This window comes from Pelophylax lessonae (assembly GCF_965119305.1).
Source record: "Pelophylax lessonae genome assembly, chromosome: 2".
In the NCBI taxonomy this organism is placed as follows: Eukaryota; Metazoa; Chordata; class Amphibia; order Anura; family Ranidae; genus Pelophylax; species Pelophylax lessonae.
In genome coordinates this window covers 133,044,220-133,065,928 of record NC_138769.1, presented here as the reverse complement: position 1 = coordinate 133,065,928, position 21,709 = coordinate 133,044,220, and the positions used below count along the sequence as shown (strand labels likewise).

Below are 21,709 nucleotides of genomic sequence, written 5' to 3'. Positions count from 1 at the left end.
CCGATTGGTTTAGGAGCCAGAGGAACAAGATGTAATGTGGGGGGGGGGGGGGGGGTGGTGTTTAGGACTTTTTGAAAAAAGCATGTATTCAGACAAAGGAGAGTTGTTTTTGAAACACAAAAAAGAACAACATGTCTACTTTAGACTTGATCTGAGGATTTTGGAGAAAGCAGTCCATCTCCATAATAAGAAGTTGAGTAGTTTTTTTTTATTGCATACACATTGTACATGCTTAAGTTAATTAGCTTGTGCATGTTGTTGGCATATTTTTGTAAAGAAGTAGAAATGTATGTAATTGTTTAATGTTGGTAATTATTGACAATGTATGGGATCAACAGGTGGATTGTATCAGTTGTGGATATTTTTTAACTGATTCATGACAAATGTTCCTATACATGTGTAATAATCTCTCTCACCCACAGGTGGTTAAGTCTCTTATGTCGTGTATATAAAATGTCTGCCGCATATTCAATGAACCATGTGGTTGTGAGGGGGGGGGAAGTACAGCCATGATGACCTCACTCACAAAATGGATGTCTTGACAAGTGGTCAAGACATCCTGTGGGTGGTCTTTATATAGAACTATAAAAAGAGTAATTAGCATGAGAAAAGGGCTCTTGGATTTGAGCTGTGGAGAAGCCAACATGCCTTGCTTCTCCAGAGATCCAATGGAAGCTGTTGAATTTCAACTACCAGAGCTAAGTATTTATTTGATATTCTTGGGACAAGGGTTGTATGTTTAAGACGTGGTATTTTATGTATTTGTTTATGGTAACTTTTATGTGTAAGGAAGCTTTATGTATTTTGATGTCCAGTAAAGTTTTGTTTTATGCTTTTTATCAAAACTGCTCTTGGTGTCTGCTTTCATTTTAAATATTCACAAGATATTTCAGTGGCTGTCCAGTATACCTACATTATAAATTTTGTTGTTTTCCACATTTGATACAGAGGAGAAAAAGGGTGAGTGTACTTGCATGGCCTAGTCAGAGTCCAGACTTAAACCCCATTGAAAAGCTGTGGAATGACTTGAAGACTGCAGTCCACAAACGGTCACCATCAACTTTAACTGAACTTGAGCAGTTCTGCAAAGAAGAGTGGGTAAAAATTGCAAAGTCTAGATGTGCAATGTTAGTAGAGACATATTCCAACAGACTAAAGGCTGTAATTAAAGTGGTTGTAAACTTCAGTCATGGAATCTGAGAAATGTACATACTGTATATCTGTAGTGTTTTCCTATTTCTCTCCAAAGCTCGAATTGTCATTTCTCTCTGGTGTGTCATTCCTCTGTTATCAGCTTAAGCTACTTCTGAGAAGTTTCCCCCACACATAAGATAATTTTGTGCTGGGGAGGGAGCTCAGAACAGAGTTTGTCTATTCAGAACACAAGAGGGTGATCCTTTTTCAAACTCAGTGATTCTGTTTTTGATTTTTTTTTCCTGACATGTTGGTGTTGTATCTTTCAATTGGATGTTATAAACACTAGTAAATACAACTAAATTAAACATAAACTGTGTCTGTCTTCATTTCAGGCTGCAAAGCAACAACATTTTAAAAGGGGGGGGGTTATCCTTTTCTGTACCCACTGTATATGGTTTGTATCAAAGTACTGTTGGTAGCTTCCTCATTAAGTTGATCTCTTTCATATGTGAATCTGGGATTCAGCCAGGCTGACCCTGCAGTGAGATCAGCCTGTTTATAGTTGCACACCGAGGAATCCCAGATTTACAGTACATATGAAAGAGATCAACCTAATATGGAAGCTTCCAACAGTACTTTGATGCAAACCATAAAAATCAACGCATGAGTGCCATCGGATGGCCATCTTGGATGTGGGTATCATTGAGGTTGTTTGTACACAGCGCTGTCTTTGTTTTGAAGCTTATAAGTGCAATTTTAATTAATAAATCGTACTTATTGGTACTGCACTTTGGGAAGCGTGTTTATTTTTTACATGTACACCCTGAACGTTTAAACGGCTTTACGTCATAGGTTATGGAGGAGGATTGCGGTAGTTGCTAAAGTGGAAGACATGGGTACTATTTGTTGTGGGTTGCTTGTACAGCTCAAAGGAATTGCAACTGGAGAAAACCTTCATATAAAGCTGTCATGACCTCTCTATAATCTGAGGGTCAAAATCCTCCGGTAAGCCTCCTCTCGCATAAGTGTAGTGTGCACTGGTGTGGCTTTTGTTGTCAACTTCTGGATTCAAGTTACATTAGTGAGAAGATACTATAACATGTTTTCACCATCAGAGGCAGATGCCATCAAGGTGGTTGGCTTCCTGGCTGGAGGACTTCTTATTTGGACCAAGCTGATGATTGTTTGGGATGACCCTTCTGTGTTTTTGGAAGGATGCTAACATGCCTGGCAAAAGCAATTGAAATATATGGAGTGCTGTGAGCCTGTTTGGTAGAGAGCAGTGTTATTTTTATCTGTTGAGAGGTTGTACCATTCCCTCCATTAATACAACTCTGATTTTTGGCTATCTGAGTGATGATTTAATAGGATTTGTTAAACGACTGACTTTAATCACTGATTTGAAGTTCTACAATCCAATAATACTTCCCTAAATTCCTAAATTCCCTAAATTCCTGAGGAAGCGGTATTTCCTGAAACAGGTTGAGCTTGACCTATGCCAATCTCTTTTGGACCTTATTAGACCTCAAGCAATCGGCTGGTGTTGCGACACTTCTATGGTATTGGTCTGGGTCACTTGATCACATCAGTGGCCTGATCTGATTATTTATTTACTTATTATTATTATTATTATTTATTTATTATTATTATTATTTATTTACCAATGGTTTTATGAATGTTTTTTCATGTATATATGTAGTCTAATAAAAGTAATTATTTTAATATCTGGTGCCTATAAAGTCCATGTTTTCCATCCTTTTCTCTCCCGCATTAGTGAAAAGATCAGTATTTGTATTCTGTCTGATCTATTTGGAATCGGGACTCTTTTTACATGAACTTTTTTCTTATGAATGTTTTCTTTGTTTTATTTATATATATTAATTTAAATGTGACAGGTTTGTTTTTGTTATTTAATTATAAATATAATTGCTACTGCTCATCACTTTCTATGACTTTATAATTTGAAGTATCTTTACTGGGTAGTATCTGTTATTGCTTACATATGGATATTGATACATTTCACTATTGAATATCACTTTTTATGCTGCACTTTGTTATATGTTCTCATGCTGTATTTTTACTCAGAATACAACACCGCATGTTTATTGTGTGAACAGAACACATAAAAAACAATTGTTTTTTATGTGCCTTGACATTGAGCCTGTGTTGATCTATGCAGATCTGTGCAACTCAACTGGCATTGTTTGAACAAGACCTAAGAAAAATATTTGGTTCCTGGACAAGGCAGAATTTAAAGCCTCGTACACACGATCAGGTTATTGGATGAATTTTCATCCGTTTTTTGTTGCATGCTAGTCTCATATGGAAAGTGAAGAGGTTACTTTCATAAATAAAAATGGGGGTTTGGTCCCACCATATGGCCATATCGTGCTCAAGCCCACTACTGCGTCAAAGTACCCCATTATCAGTGGGTCCTACACTATCCATGAAAAAAGAGATGAATCCAGCCTTTCTAACCCTTGGAGATAATACTCCTTGCTGGGAGAGATGTGCAAATGCACTACAGGGGACTCCTCCTATATCCACTTGATGGTGGACACTGATTGAGTACAGGTGTGTGTGGGGGGTGGGGAGGGCTGCTCAACCTCGATAGTCTGGTCAGACCGAATACATAATAAACAGGCAAAAAATTTGGGGGAGCATACCCATGTATTTCCAAAGCTGCTGCAGCTATGAACCAAAAGACATGTATATTAAAAAAGAATAGCGCGCAAATGCAAAAGAAATTACTACCAAATCTGAAGAGAGTCCATAAATAAAAATGGGGGTTTGAAAGGCTGGATTCATCTCTTTTTTCATGGATAGTGTAGGACCCACTGATAATGGGGTACTTTGACGCAGTAGTGGGCTTGAGCACGATATGGCCATATGGTGGGACCAAACCCCCATTTTTATTTATGGACTCTCTTCAGATTTGGTAGTAATTTCTTTTGCATTTGCGCGCTATTCTTTTTTAATATATAAGAGGTTACTTTCGTATGACAGATTTCAACTTTAGAAGTGATGTCATGTGTTCAATTGTTTTGTATGTATTTTTTATTTCTGAGCATGCATAGTCTTGCTCTTATGATTTTTTTTGGACGAAAACTGTATTAATTAAATGAAAATCGGACGTTGTGTTCATGTACAATAAAAATTTTATAGCCTACACCTTCAGTTTTTGTCATCCGAAAATTCTTAAAATGGCTGTCGAAAGCACTGTACTTACGATCCGGAAATCGGCAGAACTGATTTTCTTATCGTGTGTACAGGCCTTAACACACAACAAAATTTCAACTCAATGCTGTCATCACAATGTTGTTCAAAAAAGCCAAATGGATTGCGTCTAAGGTACAGACATGATTGATCACTCTTAAACTTATTTGAAAAGTCACTAAATAACCAGGACTACAAAATCCGACAGATAAAGAATTAAAATGTTTTTCAGGTTCCCACCACTTTCTGAGATTCACAAAGTAAAAAATATTTTCTTTAGTTGTCCATTGCATTAGACATGGGTTAATGTTGGAAGAGGAAATCCAATAAATAAGACATCTCTAAATGTGTTTCTGGTTTGTGTTGTCTTAAAATTACTGATTGAACTTCTCCAATTAAACATTGACCCGAACTTTCACTTACAAGTCAACATGATCTTTTTGCAGTGGTGGACTTTTGATCTTTTGAACCATTGCTCTTCAGTGATTTAAATATTGTGCACATATGCACTATCAGCGTCATATACTGTATTGTATATCACTGTGTCAGTAAATCACAACTATCAGTTACATGGAAAAATGGAAAAAATGGGGAGATTTTCATTTTTAAACTTTGTTTTTCAACTAGTTGTTTGCATTACCATGTAACATCAATTTAAAAGGCCCGGTTCATCCAAAATTGATAGTTCATTTTTAAAGCTGTGGATTAAAGTGTATCTAAACCCAAATCCTTAAATGTAATATATAGCAGATTACCAGTCCTTAAATGTGGTGGCTGCATTAGATTTCACTTTGTAGAATACAAACCATTTTCAGCAAGTACAGAAAAATACCTTTTGATAGTCCCAGAAGCTGATTGTTCTTGTCACCACCTTTGAGTTAACTACTTACCGACTATTTGCATGACTATTTACTGCGGCGGTCAGCCCCTCACAGTCCGCCGGGCACTCGCGATTGTCCGTTACAGCGGGAGAAAGGCAGGCGGCTAATGTAAACAAAGCCGTCTGTCATTCTTCCCTGTGTAAGAATGGAGATCATACGGTTCTGCTATGTAGGACCGTTGATCTCTGTTCTTACACCTCAAGCCACATTCAATCACAGTTAGAAGCACGCCCCTAGGGACACACTTTACCCCTCCTTCTCAAATAAAGTTAACTCCTTCCCTGCCAGTGTCATTTTTACAGTAACAGTGCATATGTATAGCGCTGATTACTGTAGTAATGTCACTGGTAACCCCAAAAGTGTCAAAAATGTCAGTCAAGGGTCCGATCTGTCCGCCGCAATGTCGCAGTCCATTACTCGTTAAAAAAAATGACAAAAATCTTTCCCTTAGTTAGTAAACGCAATAACTTTTGCGCAAACCAATCAAAATACGCTTTTTGCGATTTTTTTTTGCCAAACATATGTAGCATAAAACAAATTGGCCTAAAATGATAAAAAATTTAGATTTTTACATTTTTTTTGGGAATTTCATATAAAAAAATGTGAAAAATATTGTTATTTTTTTTCGCTCTTTTTTTGTTTATAGAGCATGATCAAAAAATCGCACAGGTGATCAAATACCACCAAAAGAAACCTCTGGGAAAAAAAGGAAGTCAAATTCGTTTATGTGCAGCGTCGCACGACCGCGCAATTGTCCGTTAAAGTCACACAGTGCCGAATCGCAATAGGCCCTGGTCAGGAAGGGGGTAAAATCTTCCGGGGCTTAAGTGGTTAAACAGAAAACCAAACAATCTTATCTTCCTTATGTAAACTGCTAAAGTGGGGTACACACTAGTAGAAAATCTGCTGAAAATTCCCATCCTAGGTAAAATCGTACGATTCCCGGCTAGTGTGTACACAACTTTCAGCAGCCGATGCCGACATTTTCAACGAAAAAAAACGCAGGGACAAACACCAAAATTTTTATCGTCCGTCTCCAGCACGATCAATTTTAGTTTAATGTGTATGCAGTTCGTCGCAAAAAATCGGATACGAAAGACCGCGCATGATGTGAAGTTGCTGACGACCCAAAAGTCTAGGTACAAACGTCCCAAAAAAAAAAAAAAAAAAAAAAATCGGACGAGAAATTTTGTGAACATTATGCACTGTCAACTAAAAACCGTTATGACCGCTGAGCTTGAGAGAGAAAAATCTGAGAATATTTAGTCTGATTTTCATCAAGTATGTACGAGCCTTAATTTCATTAACCCCAATGTAATGGGAATTAAAAAAAAGCAGACACGTTTGAAATCCAGCCTAGGTGCCAACCATGGCTTACACTTTAGCTACAGTAGAGAATTTCTATTATATTAGTGGAGTGAGTGAGCATAGCCATCCTAGGAAGTGTGTTATTTACAAGATCACCATTTTGTTTTTGGGTTTGCATATAAAGGACACTTGTACAGAGAGAACGACAGAGGCTGCCATTGCTGAACTCCTTATCAGGGAGAGTGGAGTAGGGGCTCAGGACACCCGAAAAACAAGCAGCCAGAAGACTAGCATATTCCTCCCAAAAAACAGACAGCAGTACAAAAAAGAGCATTTGGCTGTCACCCGCATTCTGTTCTCCAATAGCAACCTTGCCTTACAGTGAATGCGGAAATTAACTGGATTAATCCATTTTGATGCTTTCCCAGGCTCTCCACAGTTTCTCACTATGGCAGAGTAACTTCTGGCACTTCATCTCAGGTTCAACTCAGATCCTTATGTGTCCTTTGACAGGCTCAAAATTACAGAGCCTTGAGCACATGGCTAGGCCTCTGGCTTCAGGCCTAGCCACACAGATGCTCCATGTATACCCATTCTAGGCCAGGGCCAGGGTGGAAGAGAGCGATCTCTTGGTTGCTCCAAACATGTATACCCTCTCCCAGAATGCACCAGTGACCAGGAAACTCCTACTTGTTGGCTAAGAGAAGTATAAACATTCATAAGCCAATTTTACTGTCATTCATTAAACTAATACCAGAGGTACCAGTGACACCTGCTGGCAAAGGGGAGGAACTACAGCTATACTAGATTTAGGGGAAACCTAATAGATCAAATTGACAACAAATCATTTGGGTTACTTACAATCCATCAAAGCTAAACTTAAACAGTAGCCCCTGTTTAAAGGAGTTGTAAAGGCAGAAGATTTTCCATCTTATTGCATTCTATGCATTGGTATAAAAACCTTCTGTGTGTAGCTGCCACCCAGGAACCCCCAAATACTTACCTGATCCCCATTTCTATCCAGCGATGTCCACAAGTTCCTCAGCCACCTGGTTGGCTGAGACACAGCAGCGGTGCCATTGGCTCCAGCTGCTGTCAATCAAAGTCAGTTAGCCAATCAGGAGAGAGAGGAGGAGGGGCCAAACACCAGCTCCGTGTCTCAATGGACACATGGAGCTGCAGCTCAGCCCGGGTGCCCCCATAGCAAGCTACTTGCTGTGAGGGCACTCGACAGAAGGGAGGGGCCAGGAGCAGAAGAGAGGGACCTGAGAAGAAGTGGACTCGTGCTGCCCTGTGCAAAATCACTGCACAGAGGAGGTAAGTAAAATATGTTTGTTATTTAAAAAAAAAAACACAAGACTTTACAATCCCTTTAAGACAATATGTTATTAAATAAGTGTTTACTTTGAAGCTAAACTCAAGGCAAACAGCGCATGCATAGTTACCAACATATCATAAACATTTCCAGGGACACCCTTTTTTCTGTGCATTCAACAAGCCATTGTAGAATATACATTATGTGTGGGGCATTTATTTCTGTACAATATGTGCAGGAAAGGAGTGTGAAGTGTACAAAGATATGAGCAGGAAAGCTGTGTGTGCAATGTATGACAGTATGTTTAGGAAATGAGTGCAAAGTGTATGATTTTATATGCAGGAAATGTGTCATGACGGCAGATAGTATGTGCAGGAGACAACTGTGGTGTGTATGATGGCAGATAGTATGTGCAGGAGACAACTGTGGTGTGTATGATGGCAGATAGTATGTGCAGGAGACAACTGTGGTGTGTATGACTGCAGATAGTATGTGCAGGAGACAACTGTGGTGTGTATGACTGCAGATAGTATGTGCAGGAGACAACTGTGGTGTGTATGACTGCAGATAGTATGTGCAGGAGACAACTGTGGTGTGTATGATGTGATGTCAGATAGTATGTGCAGGAGACAACTGTGGTGTGTATGATGGCAGATAGTATGTGCAGGAGACAACTGTGGTGTGTATGACGGCAGATAGTACGTTCAGGAGACAACTGTGGTGTGTATGACGGCAGATAGTACGTTCAGGAGACAACTGTGGTGTGTATGACGGCAGATAGTACGTGGAGGAGACAACTGTGGTGTGTATGACGGCAGATAGTACGTGCAGGAGACAACTGTGGTGTGTATGACAGCAGATAGTATGTGCAGGAGACAACTGTGGTGTGTATGACTGCAGATAGTATGTGCAGGAGACAACTGTGGTGTGTATGATGTGATGTCAGATAGTACGTTCAGGAGACAACTGTGGTGTGTATGATGGCAGATAGTATGTGCAGGAGACAACTGTGGTGTGTATGACGGCAGATAGTACGTTCAGGAGACAACTGTGGTGTGTATGACGGCAGATAGTACGTTCAGGAGACAACTGTGGTGTGTATGACGGCAGATAGTACGTGGAGGAGACAACTGTGGTGTGTATGATGTGATGTCAGATAGTACGTTCAGGAGACAACTGTGGTGTGTATGATGGCAGATAGTACGTGGAGGAGACAACTGTGGTGTGTATGACGGCAGATAGTACGTGCAGGAGACAACTGTGGTGTGTATGACGGCAGATAGTACGTGCAGGAGACAACTGTGGTGTGTATGATGGCAGATAATATGTGCAGGAGACAACTGTGGTGTGTATGATGGCAGATAATATGTGCAGGAGACAACTGTGGTGTGTATGATGGCAGATAGTACGTGGAGGAGACAACTGGGGTGTGTATGATGTGATGTCAGATAGTACGTGGAGGAGACAACTGTGGTGTGTATGACGGCAGGTTGTATGTGCAGGAAAGGACTGTTGAATGTATGGGGGTATGACAGTAGGTAGTATGTGCAGAAGAGGCAGTGGCGGCTGGTGCTCCATAGGCAGGGGGGGGGAGCGTCAGATGGACCGCACCATACCACTCCCCCCCCCGGACCACAACAGGCCTCTCACCATACACACCTAAAACAACCCCCCCCCCTCGTCGCTGGCTCACTCACCCTGCCTGAACATGTGGAGGGAGGGCAGGCAGCAGCAGCAAACGACAGCACCTTCAGCTTCTTCCCCTCAGTCTTCTGTGTCTCCTCCCTCCTCCTCCATGGCCAATAGCATGGCTTCTCCTTTCGGCCAATCTGGAAAGGGGTCTCAGGGCACCAGCCACCAGTGAGTAGAGGAGTGAAGAGTGGCCAGTATTTTCAGTAGAGGAGTGCAAAGTGTATGATGGTGGTTTGTATGTGCAGGGAGTGTGGAGTTTATGATGGTATGTTTAGGAAGGGAGTGTGGCGTATATGGTGGTATGTGTATTAAAGGAGTGTGGAGTGTAAATTGGTTTGTGTGGAGTGTATGACAGTGTGACAGTGGGTAAGTGCAGTAAAGAAGTTTGTAACTGGGACCAGTATATGAGGAAGAGGAGCATCTAGTGTAGGACAGTGTCTTGTGTGTGTGTGCAACAGACAGTGTGTAGTATATGCAGGATAGGAATGAAGAGTTTTCCTGAATGCCTGCCAACTTCTGCTACACCGCTGTCTGAAAAGCTATCCACCACGGATTACTTTTCAGAGGGCAGAAACCACTGCCACCTATCTGAAAATGACTGCTTGTTGCAGAGGCCACTGGACAAAGGCATTCATACAGCAACTAAAGCAGGCTGCAGATTCAGCCGCCTCTCACCGCCCCACCCTCACTGCAACAACATCTATTCTTGTGTCCCTGCACACAATCCCTATTTATATGCCAGGAAACCCAGCCAACTTACCTCCACTTCTGCAGCTTGCATCCCTCCCAGTGGGATCTCTAATGGCCCTTTCACACATACGGACCCATTCATTTCATTACTTCAGTCACATTTTTTTTTCATGAGTTTTTCAGTCAACATTAGTTTTTCATCCTTTGTCATCAGTTTTTATCCGTTTTTCATCCTTTAAAGCGGAGTTCCGGGCACGAAAACGTTTTTTCAATAAACGTACCCCCGGGACAGTCAGGGCTAGTACATTCCACAATGGCTAGCCTCTGATCTGTCCCGGTTCGCACTTACCTGCAAGAAGAAATACTCACTTATAAAATTTCTTCTCCAGCGTTGCCATCTCTGTTGTGGGCAGCTGAAGCCGGCGCGATCCTCTTCTGCGTCCTCTTCCGTGTCTTCTTCTCCCAGAATGCGCCTGCACCGGCCCCTCTCGTCACTTCTGGTGCGGCGCCATATTCCTCCACAGCCCCGGAAGTGATGAGCGGGGCCAGTGTCATCGCATTGATTCCTGGGAGCAATGACGTTCAGCTCCCAGGAATCATCGCAAGACCAAGACAGGAAGTGACGGCGGAGCTGCGTCACAGAGGGAGTAAGTGAAGAATAGGTGAGTATTTTCTATCTACAATTACAAGGTGAGTAAAAAAAATAAAAATATACCTAATTATCCAATTCCTTTTCAGGTGAAGAAGATCCAGCGGATGGGCACAAAATCGATTAGGTCGATTTTGTGCCCGGAACTCCGCTTTAACATCAGATTTTCATCTGTTTTTCATCCGTTTTTTTATCCATTGTCATCCGCTGTCATCCGTTTTTCATCCATTTTCATCCATTGTCATCAGCTGTCATCCATTTTTCATCCATTGTCATCCGCTGTCATCCGTTTTTCATCCATTTTCATCCATTGCCATCCGTTGTCATCGGTTTTTTATCCGTTGTCATGCGTTGCCCTCTGTTGTCATCCGTTTTTCTTCCGATCCATTTTTTTAAAGGATGAAAAATAGGGCTTTTATCCGTTTTAAAAAAACTGATGACGACGGAAGCGGATGAAAACTCATGTAAATGAATGAACATATGTTTTTCCATGGAATGCATAGATGTCCGTTTTTCATCCGTCAACAGATGGATGAAAAACTGACGAACGGTCCGTATGTGTGAAAGGGGTCTAAGGCTAAACAATGCTCTCCCACTGAGCAGCAGATGGCAATCTGGATGCTCTGCCTCCACCTCCACCTCTGTGTTCTTTCTTGAGCCAGCACTGGAGTACACTAGGGGAAGACGGAGGGAATGCTAAAAAGAGCTGGAGGAGATGGCGGGCATGGTGAAGAGTGCTGGGGGGGAGATGGAGGGAGAAGTTGAAATCATTTTACAGCAAGAGCAGAGACAGTGTAGCTGTCAGCCCTGACCTGGGACACAGAAGGGGTTGAAAAGATAAAAGATGAAAAGGGACTGTCCCAACAAATCCAGGACTGTTGGAAAGTATGCACCTGATTTGCTCCTTGTGCTGCTTTTCCCTCATTTAGTCTGAGCTCTGCTATAGAGTTCGGCAATAGGCTATTATCCGGTCAAATTTAGGTACTTGCATTAAAAAAAAAAAGAATTTATGTTTTATTGAATATAGATTTGCAATTATTTGTATATTTTAGGAGTTTTACATTAAAGAAAACGTGTTCTAAAAAAGTGCATAGGCTTCCATTGAAATCCTTTGAAAACAGTTGTAATTCAATGGCTTCCATACTTTAATGCGCTTATTCTATCTGTTTCCCTTTCTCCAGTAGTGGCAAATGGCCACACACCGGAAATCTCCATAGAGGATAAAGAGAAAAAGGAGAAGAAGCATATTAACAAAGGCATGATGCTGTGTGTCTGCTATGCAGCTAGTATAGGAGGTACAGCAACATTAACAGGAACGGGGCCAAACCTTGTGCTGAAAGGACAGTTTAGCTCGTAAGTACATGGTCCAATTTATATAAAATATGTGTAAAATACTGCAGTGGAAAAAATAGAGCTGTTTTCCAAAGAAACGAATCACTTTTTTATTTTCATGTACACATAATAAATTTAACATAATATGCCCCCTCTGTATTTTCCTGCAGTTTTTATAAAATCACAAGTGCTATTTAAGGTTATGTGTAAGCTGTCATCATAAGGTACCATGCTGTGTATTATATTACCCTATAACTGCAAAGGGACCATTATTGGGTATTTTTTTGGCTAAGTTCAGCACGAATGGTATGATGTTAAATATTGCTGTAATATATATAGTTATAAATATATATATATATATATAATATCTCTCTTCAATCTTCTTTCGTAATTAGGCCCCCATAGAAATGGCACACATCCCATCATTGTAAGATGACAGTGCTGCTTACTGTTGCAGTAAACCACAAATCAAGAATTCCCATAGCAGGGATGAATATGGCTCTACAAATGCAGCGCGCTGCAATGCAATTGGCAACACGTGTCATATGGTCCCAAAACAGTCAGGCACGATTTGGGTCACACTGGAGTGTTGGCAGACCATTCAAATTTATTGAGCTACCTTAACGCTGCGCATGCTAAAATGCATTGTAATGTTCATTAACATGCGTGTGTTAACCAACCAAAAACAATGTGATCCCATTCTTTACAGTAAATAGCAAATGTGGACAATTCAAATTGAGCAAATGACAAATAAAGACACAAACATACAGTAGGTGAAACCACACATCAAAAACATGAAATTTACTGACGGAGCCGCATTTTTTACTGACACTGCAAAAAAGTACCTCAAATGACCATTATCAGTGCTAAACAGTGCAAATATCAATATTTTGCCTAAAAACATATAGCTTGTGCTATATGTAATAACGTAATAGTAATGTAATAACGTAACTGCACATGCGCCCGCCCATTTGAGATTGTGCAAGCTTTCCCGAGCCCAGCAGGCATCGGAATGGTGCATGCCCAGTTACACTATAGTTTATATTCCCATTGCAGACGTTCCTGGGTATAGGCACATCTGTTATGGGTGCTGCAGCGATCACTAGCTGGCAACACTGGGTCCCACCCCCAAATCCAAACTAGACCCTTAGGTCTGGTATGGGTTTTGAGGAGAACCCCATGCCAAAATTAAAAAAAAATGGCATGGAGGGCCCCCCAAAATCGATACCCTTATCCGAGCATGCAGCCTGCAGGGAGGGCAAGAGAATGTCCTCCCTCCTGAACCATACCAGGCCATATAACCTCAACATGGGGGGTGCTTTGGGGTAGGGGTGCTCCCCCCCAAAGCGCCTTGTCCCAAAGTTGATGGGGACAAGGGCCTCCTCCCCACAACCCTGGGCAGTGGTTGTGGGGTCTTTGGATGGGGGGGCTTATCGGAATCTGGAAGCCTCATTTAACAAGGGGGCCCCCATATACCACCCCCCAGCGCCTGGTGTGAAGCTTTTTTTTTTGGTAGGCAACTGGCGTGTATCATGATTGATGCTGGACTTCAGAGGACATTGAGGTTTTTTTTGTTTTTGTTTTTTAATAAAGAACTTGTCAAAAACTGTCTCTGTTTTTATTTATTTTTGAATTTTTTTTTATGGTGAATGAGAAGAGGTACATTGTACCCCATACTCATTCACATGGGGGGGGCCCTCATTAAAGAGGGCTTCCAGATTCAGATAAGCCCCCCACCCACAGACCCCCACAACTTCTGCCCAGGGTTGTGGGGATGAGGCCCTTGTCCCCATCAACATCAAGCACCCCCCCATGTTGAGGGCATGTGGCCTGGTACAGTTCAGGTGGGGGGCGCACACTCGTCTCCCCATTTCATGGCTTGCCAGGCTGCATGCTCAGATAAAGATATGGATTTTGGAGAGACCCCACACAATTTGTTTTTTTTTTTTTTAATTTTGGCGTGGGTTTCCCCTCAAAATCTATAAAAGACCTGGTATGGATTTGAGGGGGGCCCCACACCATTTTTTTTCTTAATTTTGGTTTTGGTTCTTTAATTTTGGTCTTTAATTTACACTGAGCTGTCAGTGGGGAATCAGCGTTTAGGAGCGTTCAACATTTTTTCTGCTGCAAAATCACTTCCAAATGCGCAACAAAAATATTGTTTTTTCTGCTTCTAGAAGCTGAAGCTTGAAAAACGCCTGTGGCCTACAAAAGTATGCTTGGATACGTAGGATAACACTATTTGCTAGAGGCAGAAGAAAAAAAGCTCATAAGCAGTTGCTAGAGTTTAAAAATAAGCTACTGTGCATGGAGCCTAACTTGAGCTCATTGACATAATTACGTTTATTTACCAAGTAGACGGTGTTCACTCTCAAAGTAAATTTTCAGGGGTAGATAATGTTTTTTGCAAAGTCAATATATAGACTATATTACCAAAAGTACTGTGACAAATGCTTTTACACGCACATGAATTTTAATAGCATCCCAGTTTTAGTCTGCAGGATTTAATATTGGGTTGGCCCACCCTTTGCAGCTATAACAGCTTCAACTCTTCTGGGAAGGTTGTCCACAAGGTTTAGGAGTGTGTCTATAGGAATGTTTTGCCCATTCTTCCAGAAACGCATTTGTGAGATCAGGCACTGATGTTGGACGAAAAGGACTGGCTTGCAGTCTCCACTCTAGTTCATCCCAAAGGTGTTTTATTGGGTTGAAGTCAGGACTCTGTGCAGGCAAGTCAACTAGTTCTCCATCCCAAACTCGCTCATCCATGTCTTTATGGACCTTGCTTTGTGCACTGGTGCGCAGTCTTGTTGGAACAGGAAGGGGCCATCCCCAAACTGTTCTCACAAAGTTGGGAGCATGAAATTGTCCAAAATGTCTTGGTATGCTTATGCCTTAAAAGTTCCCTTCACTGGAACTATGGGGCAATGCCCAATCCGTGAAAAACAGCTCCACACCATAATTCCCCCTCCACCAAATGATTTGAACCAGTGCACAAAGCAAGGTCCATAAAGACATGGATGTGCAAGTTTGGGGTGGAGGAGCTTGACTGGCCTGCACAGAGTCCTGACCTCAACCCAACAGAACCCCTTTGGGATGAATTACAGCAGAGACTGCGAGCCAAGCCTTCTCGCCCACATCAGTGCCTGATCTCACAAATGCGCTTCTGGAAGAATGGTCAAACATTCCCATAGACACACTCTTAAATCTTGTGGACAGCCTTCCCAGAAGAGTTGAAGCTGTTATAGCTGCAAAGGGTGGGCCAACTCAGTATTGAACCCTACGGGCTAAGATTGGGATGCCATTAAAGTTCATGTGTGTGTAAAGGCAGGGGTCCCAATACTTTTGGTAATATAGGGTATATTCTTTTTCTTTCAACCAGAGGGTTGAATGAAAAAAAAAGTGCCAATTCCCCCATCTACACGTTTGAAGTGGATGGAGGAATCATTGCCACTATGCTATTGGGTTCTCATGGCAGGGAGTCGTGGATCGATATTTGGCCGATTTAACAGGGAATTTTGATCCATGTATGACTGGCTTTAGCTCAATGAATAAAGTAAAGCTAGCAAAAAAATTCACTTGGCAGGAAATACGCAACCATGCACACGAAAAATAAAATAAATTATTTTTTTGCTTATTCATGATTGGATATATATAGATATATATATATATATATATATATATATATATATATATATATATATACTAAGCTAAGCTACTTGCAGTGTTGGTCTAATGAGTATCTATCATACATGTTATAAAATTTGATGAGCATTTCTGAGCCATTTTGCCTCTATTCCAGGATTTTCCCCCAAAATGGTGATATACTTAATTTTGCCTCTTGGTTTGGATTTGCTTTCCCTAATATGATTGTGATGTTGTGCATTGCTTGGATGTGGCTCCAGTTATCCTTCATGGGAATGAAGTAAGTTATGTCTCCTATAACTGCAATGTTAATTTGTAAACAAACACTAATTTACTTTAAAATAATCAAAAAATATTATCAAGCAAGTAATAGTAAATAAGGGGAATTTAAAATAAGAGATCCCTACTGATTTAACCTCCTTGGCGGTATTCCCGAGTTTGGCTCGGGGTGGAATTTCAGTGCCATTAGCAGTAACCCCGAGCCACACTCGGGGTACCGCCAGGGATAAGTTGCTGGATCCTTGAAGAGGTTACTTACCTTGTCCCCGGGATCCTGCGATGTATTCCGGCAGCATGCGGAGACCGGATCTTCCGTCTGATGCTGTGTGCCCCGGCTTCCGTCTCCTGCAAACGCGTCGCGTCGCAGGGGGGTGGAACCGGTGGCATATTCAAAATGTAAAACACACAAACACACTGATATATTGTATATATATATGCTTTAACTTATGCATAATAATTGTACCGCTTTCAGCACCTAAAATTGGAAACAATCATACCGCCAGGGAGGTTAAGGAAAATTGGGAGCATAGCACTGTCACAAAGCATTCCACAACACAGTTCTTTGGAGCAGGATTACCTTAGAGAAAATCGGTCCTGAAAAAAAATCTAGGTTGCCATTGCTACATCTCTTTTGAAAATGCTAATTGCCTGGTTGTTGTATTGATCCAAAGGCTTCAGTTCTTTCTGAGTCACTACCCAAGAACATGGATGCAGACTCAGTTGTAGTTGGAGTGTGGGGAGCCAAGATACCTGTTCATTCTTTTATATCTTTTGAATTAAGAGGCAAACACTTCCCACTGGGCTCTTACTCTTCATGGATATAAAAATAAATACTCAGCAAGGGGATAAAAAATACCACTCTTTTTTGCTCCTTTAGATGGGTGGACCATGAAATGCCATAAGTGATGCATATTTTGCATTGCAGAATTCTATGACAGCTATAAGACTCTGATGGGTTATGCAGTCTGGTAACACCTACCCAAAACTTTCAGATTTGGATGGACTATCCTGGTAAATCTGGCTGTGCAGAGAGATAGCTATGGGAAGGTTACAAGTGCTGTGCAGAGTTGAAAGCTTGGGGTGAGATAGGGTGGATTTCTTTATAAGTGAGAGCCGAGGGTGGGGAGAAATTTGTGCAGATGTGAGAACTGTAGAGGGAAAGTGGGGAAGGGGTTGTGCAGAGAGGCAGCTTTTGGGAGGTTGGAGTGTTGTGCAGAGGTGAGAGCTGTGTGGGTAAGGGGGGGTTGCCAGGTTGTGTAGAAGTGATAGGAGGTGTAGATTTGAAAGATGGAGATGTTAAAGAGGTAATGACTATGGCTTGGGGTGTTGTAGATGAGGGTGCAGAAGTAAAATGTGGAAGGGGGGCAGAGGTAAACTGTAGTTGGGGTAAAGTTGTAGATGAGGGATGCAGAGGTAAGTTGTTGACAGGGGATACAAAAGTGAGTTGGGGATGGGGGGCATGCTAAAGTGAACTATGGACAGGGGTGCAGAGTTGAGCTGTGGAAGGGCGGGAGAGGAGGTGAGCTGTGGATTGTAGATGAAGAGGTGTGCTGGGGATGGAGGTAGAAGAGGTGAGCTGTGCAACGCAGGAAGAAGAGGTGAGCTGTGAATGAGGGGGGGGATAGGTGAACTGTTGATGAGAGTTGCAGAGATGATCTATAGACAGGAGGTACAAAGGTGAGCTGTGGATGTGGGGGGCCCAGAGAAAAGCAAAGAGGTATGTGGAGGTGAGCAATGGATGGTTACTTTGGGGGGGGGGGTTGTGAGTTTCTGTCCCTTGTGTTGATTCTTTCTCTCAGAAAAAGACCCTCCTTAGTCATATCTGTTATGGGGAAAATTAATCATTTCTTAACGCAGTGCATATGAATATCCATTGCTAATATTTGTGACATCAGGATTTCATCTTTGTATGCTGCGAATGAAAGGCCCCGATGTTTTTTTAACATCATTACACATATTTATGGAGGATCTTTAAATACAGTCCCTTTGAGGTACAAAGGTAGAATACAGTGATTGCTACATTTACAGGAAAGGAGGAGGGCAATACAAGGCTCAACAAGGCTAGAGATTATGGAGATTGAAGCATTGGTCCCCTTAACCACTTCAACCCCGGAAGGTTTACCCCTCTTCATGACCAAACCATTTTTGCAATACGGCACCGTGTTACTTTAACTGACAATTGTGTGGTCGTGCAATGCTGTATTCAAAGAAAATTTATGTCCTTTTTTCCCCAACAAATAGATCTTTCTTTTGGTGGAATTTGATCACCTCTGTGGTTTTTATTTTTTGCACTATAAATATAAAAAGACCGACAATTTTGAAAAACTTTCTGATATATAATATATGCAGTAAAAAAATATAAAAAATCTAATTTCTTTATCAATTTAGGGCAATATGTATTCTGCTACATGTTTTTGTTAAAAAATAAATAAAAAATCCCAATAAGTGTATAATGATTGGTTTGCGCAAAAGTTATAGCGTCTTCAAACTATGAGATAGATTTATAGAATTTTAATTTTTTTTTATTTTTTTTTATTAGTAATGTCGGTGATCAGCGATTTTTAGAGGGACTGCGACATTGCAGCGGACAAATCTGACACTAAGTGATGCTTTTTGGGGACCAGTGACACCAGTACAGTAAACAGTACTAAAAAAAATGCACGGTCACTGTACAAATGACACTGGCAGGGAAGAGGTTAACATTAGGGGTGATCAAAGGGTTAAATGTATTCCCTGGGAGTGATTTCTAACTGTGTGGGGGGTGCTTTGATTGGGGGAAGACAGAGATCCGTGTTCCTGCCTGGCAGAAGCACAGGATGTCCATCTTCCCCTCTCACAAACTGGCGATCTGCCTTGTGTGCATGGGCAGACCGCCGTTCTGCTTCTCTCAGGAACGATCACTTGGTTGCCACCGAACATCTCGTTTGCCGGGCCCGCTGATTGGCTCCAATCACAGCGGAAGTGGATCGCCGGCGGTGCGCGCTCCAGACCCGGAACTAGAAATCACATACGAGTATGTGATTTTGCGCAGGAGGGCCGCCCTGCTGCAGTATATGTGCGTGGGGCGGTCCAGAAGAGGTTAAAGCACAACTAAAGGCAAAACTTTTTTGTTTCGTTTTGGATAGAGGGGAGATGGATAACAATCTCTGTCTGTTTTTATTGCTGTCTGTGTCCCCGTTAAGAACATTCACCCTCTCTATATGTCCTGTTTATAATTATCATTTAAAAGTGAAAGTAAATGAAAACTTTAAGCATTGTGTTTTCCTCTTTGTATTTTTCAACTATCATTGGACGTAGGTAAAAACACCTGTTACTTAAAAAAAAAAAAAATAAATAAACTTGGCAGGCAGGTTGCTTTCAAACATGCTGGAGAACTAACCACAGATCTTCTGTGGATATAGGCTTCCTCAGATCTTTCTGTCTCTTCATGTAATCCCAGACAGACTCGATGTTGAGATCAGGGCTCTGTGAGGGCCAAACCATCACTTCTAGGACTCCTTGTTCTTCTTTATGCTGAAGATAATTCAGAATGACATTGGCTGTATGTTTGTGGTCATTTTCCTGCTGCAGAATAAATGCGGGCCAATCATATGCCTCCCTGATGGTATGGCATGATGTATTTCTCAGCCTTTAGGACACCATTGATCCTGACCAAATCTCTAACTCCATTTGCAGAAATGCGGTCCCAAACTTGCATGAAATCTCCATCGTGCTTCACTGTTGCCTGCAGACACTCATTATTGTACCGCTCTCCAGTCCTTTGGCGAACAAACTGCCTCCTGCTACAGCCAAGTAATTCTAATTTTGACTCATCAGTTCAGAGCACCTGCCATTTTTCTGTACCCCGGTTTTCCAAGGGCAGTTATCAAGGTAATTGGGAGTAAATATGGACAAGGAAAACATAAAACAATTTAGTAAGAGAATAAATAAATAAATAAATGTAGGGAGATGGAGGGGGGACCTCTCATAGTATAAACTAAAACCCCCACATCCACATCTCTAAGGTGTAGACCATAGCATCACCTACGAAGGCCCCAAGTGAACAAAGTAGAAGAGGTCAACATGAGCACTCAACAGCTCTCAGTAGGTATAGTCATAAGCAGTGGTGGAATTCAGCCGGTTCGCACCGGTTCCATAGAACCGGTTACTAACTTTCTGCAAGTTCGCAGAACCGGCTGATCCCTCTGCGCGTCTAAGGACGCACAGTACAATTGGGAATGTCCCGCGCTCGGACCGCGCAGCCGCAGACGTGGCGGCCGGGGAGCAGAGCAGTGCGCCCCAACGCGCCCATTCTGTGACAATAGCGAATGAAAATTCGCTATTGTCACACGGATCCTCCTCCTGGCTAATCAGGGAGCGGGTCCTCCTGCTTCCTGTGGCCGAAAGGCAAACCCCGTGCCATTGAAAGAGGAGGCGGGAGGACTGAGGACTCGGAGACGCAGGGAGCCGGGGACTGAAGAGAAGCTGCGTGACCGTCCGTGAGGTAAGTGCATGGGTCTCGCGGGTGGATCGCTGGCACTCTGCAATTATTGGGGGCAATGCTGTGGCGCTCTGCAATTATTGGGGGCAATGCTGTAGCGCTCTGCAATTATTGGGGGCAATGCTGTGGCACTCTGCAATTATTGCGGGCAATGCTGTGGCTCTCTGCAATTATTGGGGGCAATGCTGTGGCGCTCTGCAATTATTGGGGACAATGCTGTGGCGCTCTGCAATTATTTGGGGCAATGCTGTTGCGCTCTGCAATTATTGGGGGCATTGCTGTGGCACTCTGCATTTATTGGGGGCAATGCTGTGGGCACTCTGCAATTATTGGGGGCAATGCTGTGGGCACTCTGCAATCATTGGGTGCATGCTGTGGGCACTCTGCAATTATTGGGGGCAATGCTGTGGGCACCCTGCAATTATTGAGGGAAATGTTATGGGCACTCTGCATTGATTGGGGGCAATGCTGTGGGCACTCTGCAGTCATTGGGGGCAATGCCGTGGGTACTCTGCAATCATTGGGGGCAATGCTGTGGGCACTCTGCAATCATTGGGGGCAATGCTGTGGGCACTCTGCAATCATTGGGGGCAATGCTGTGGGCACTCTGCAATGATCATTGGGGGCAATGCTGTGGCACTCTGCAATGATCATCGGGGGCAATGCTGTGGGCACTCTGCAATCATTTGGGGCAATGCTGTGGCACTCTGCAATCATTGGGGGCAATGCTGTGGGCACTCTGCAATCATTGGGGGGAATGCTGTGGGCACTCTGCAATGATTGAGGGCAATGCTGTGGCACTCTGCAATCATTGGGGGCAATGCTGTGGTCTCTCTGCATTGAAAGGGGGGCACGCTGGTCACTGTGCATTGAAAGGGGGGCACGCCGGTCACTGTGCATTGAAAGGGGGGCACGCTGGTCACTGTGCATTGAAAGGGAGCACGCTGGTCATTCTGCATTAAAAGGGGGCACGCTGGTCATTCTGCTGGGAAAGTCGGAACTGGTTACTAAAATTTTTGAATCCCACCACTGGTCATAAGTATGTGGCAAAAGAGAAATTTTGTATAAAATATGTTCTGTGCTAC

At 42.5% G+C, this 21,709-nt stretch overlaps 1 protein-coding gene across 1 annotated transcript in view; it reads left to right on the top strand.

Annotated features, from left to right (window-relative positions):
• The window catches only part of SLC13A5 (solute carrier family 13 member 5), a 224,143-nt gene that overhangs the window by 156,640 nt on the left and 45,794 nt on the right, over positions 1 to 21,709 (top strand). The window contains exons 6-7 of the mRNA XM_082244955.1: positions 12,070 to 12,241; positions 16,023 to 16,145. Coding sequence (XP_082101081.1) covers positions 12,070 to 12,241; positions 16,023 to 16,145 — 295 coding nt within the window. The remainder of the gene's footprint in view (positions 1 to 12,069; positions 12,242 to 16,022; positions 16,146 to 21,709) is intronic.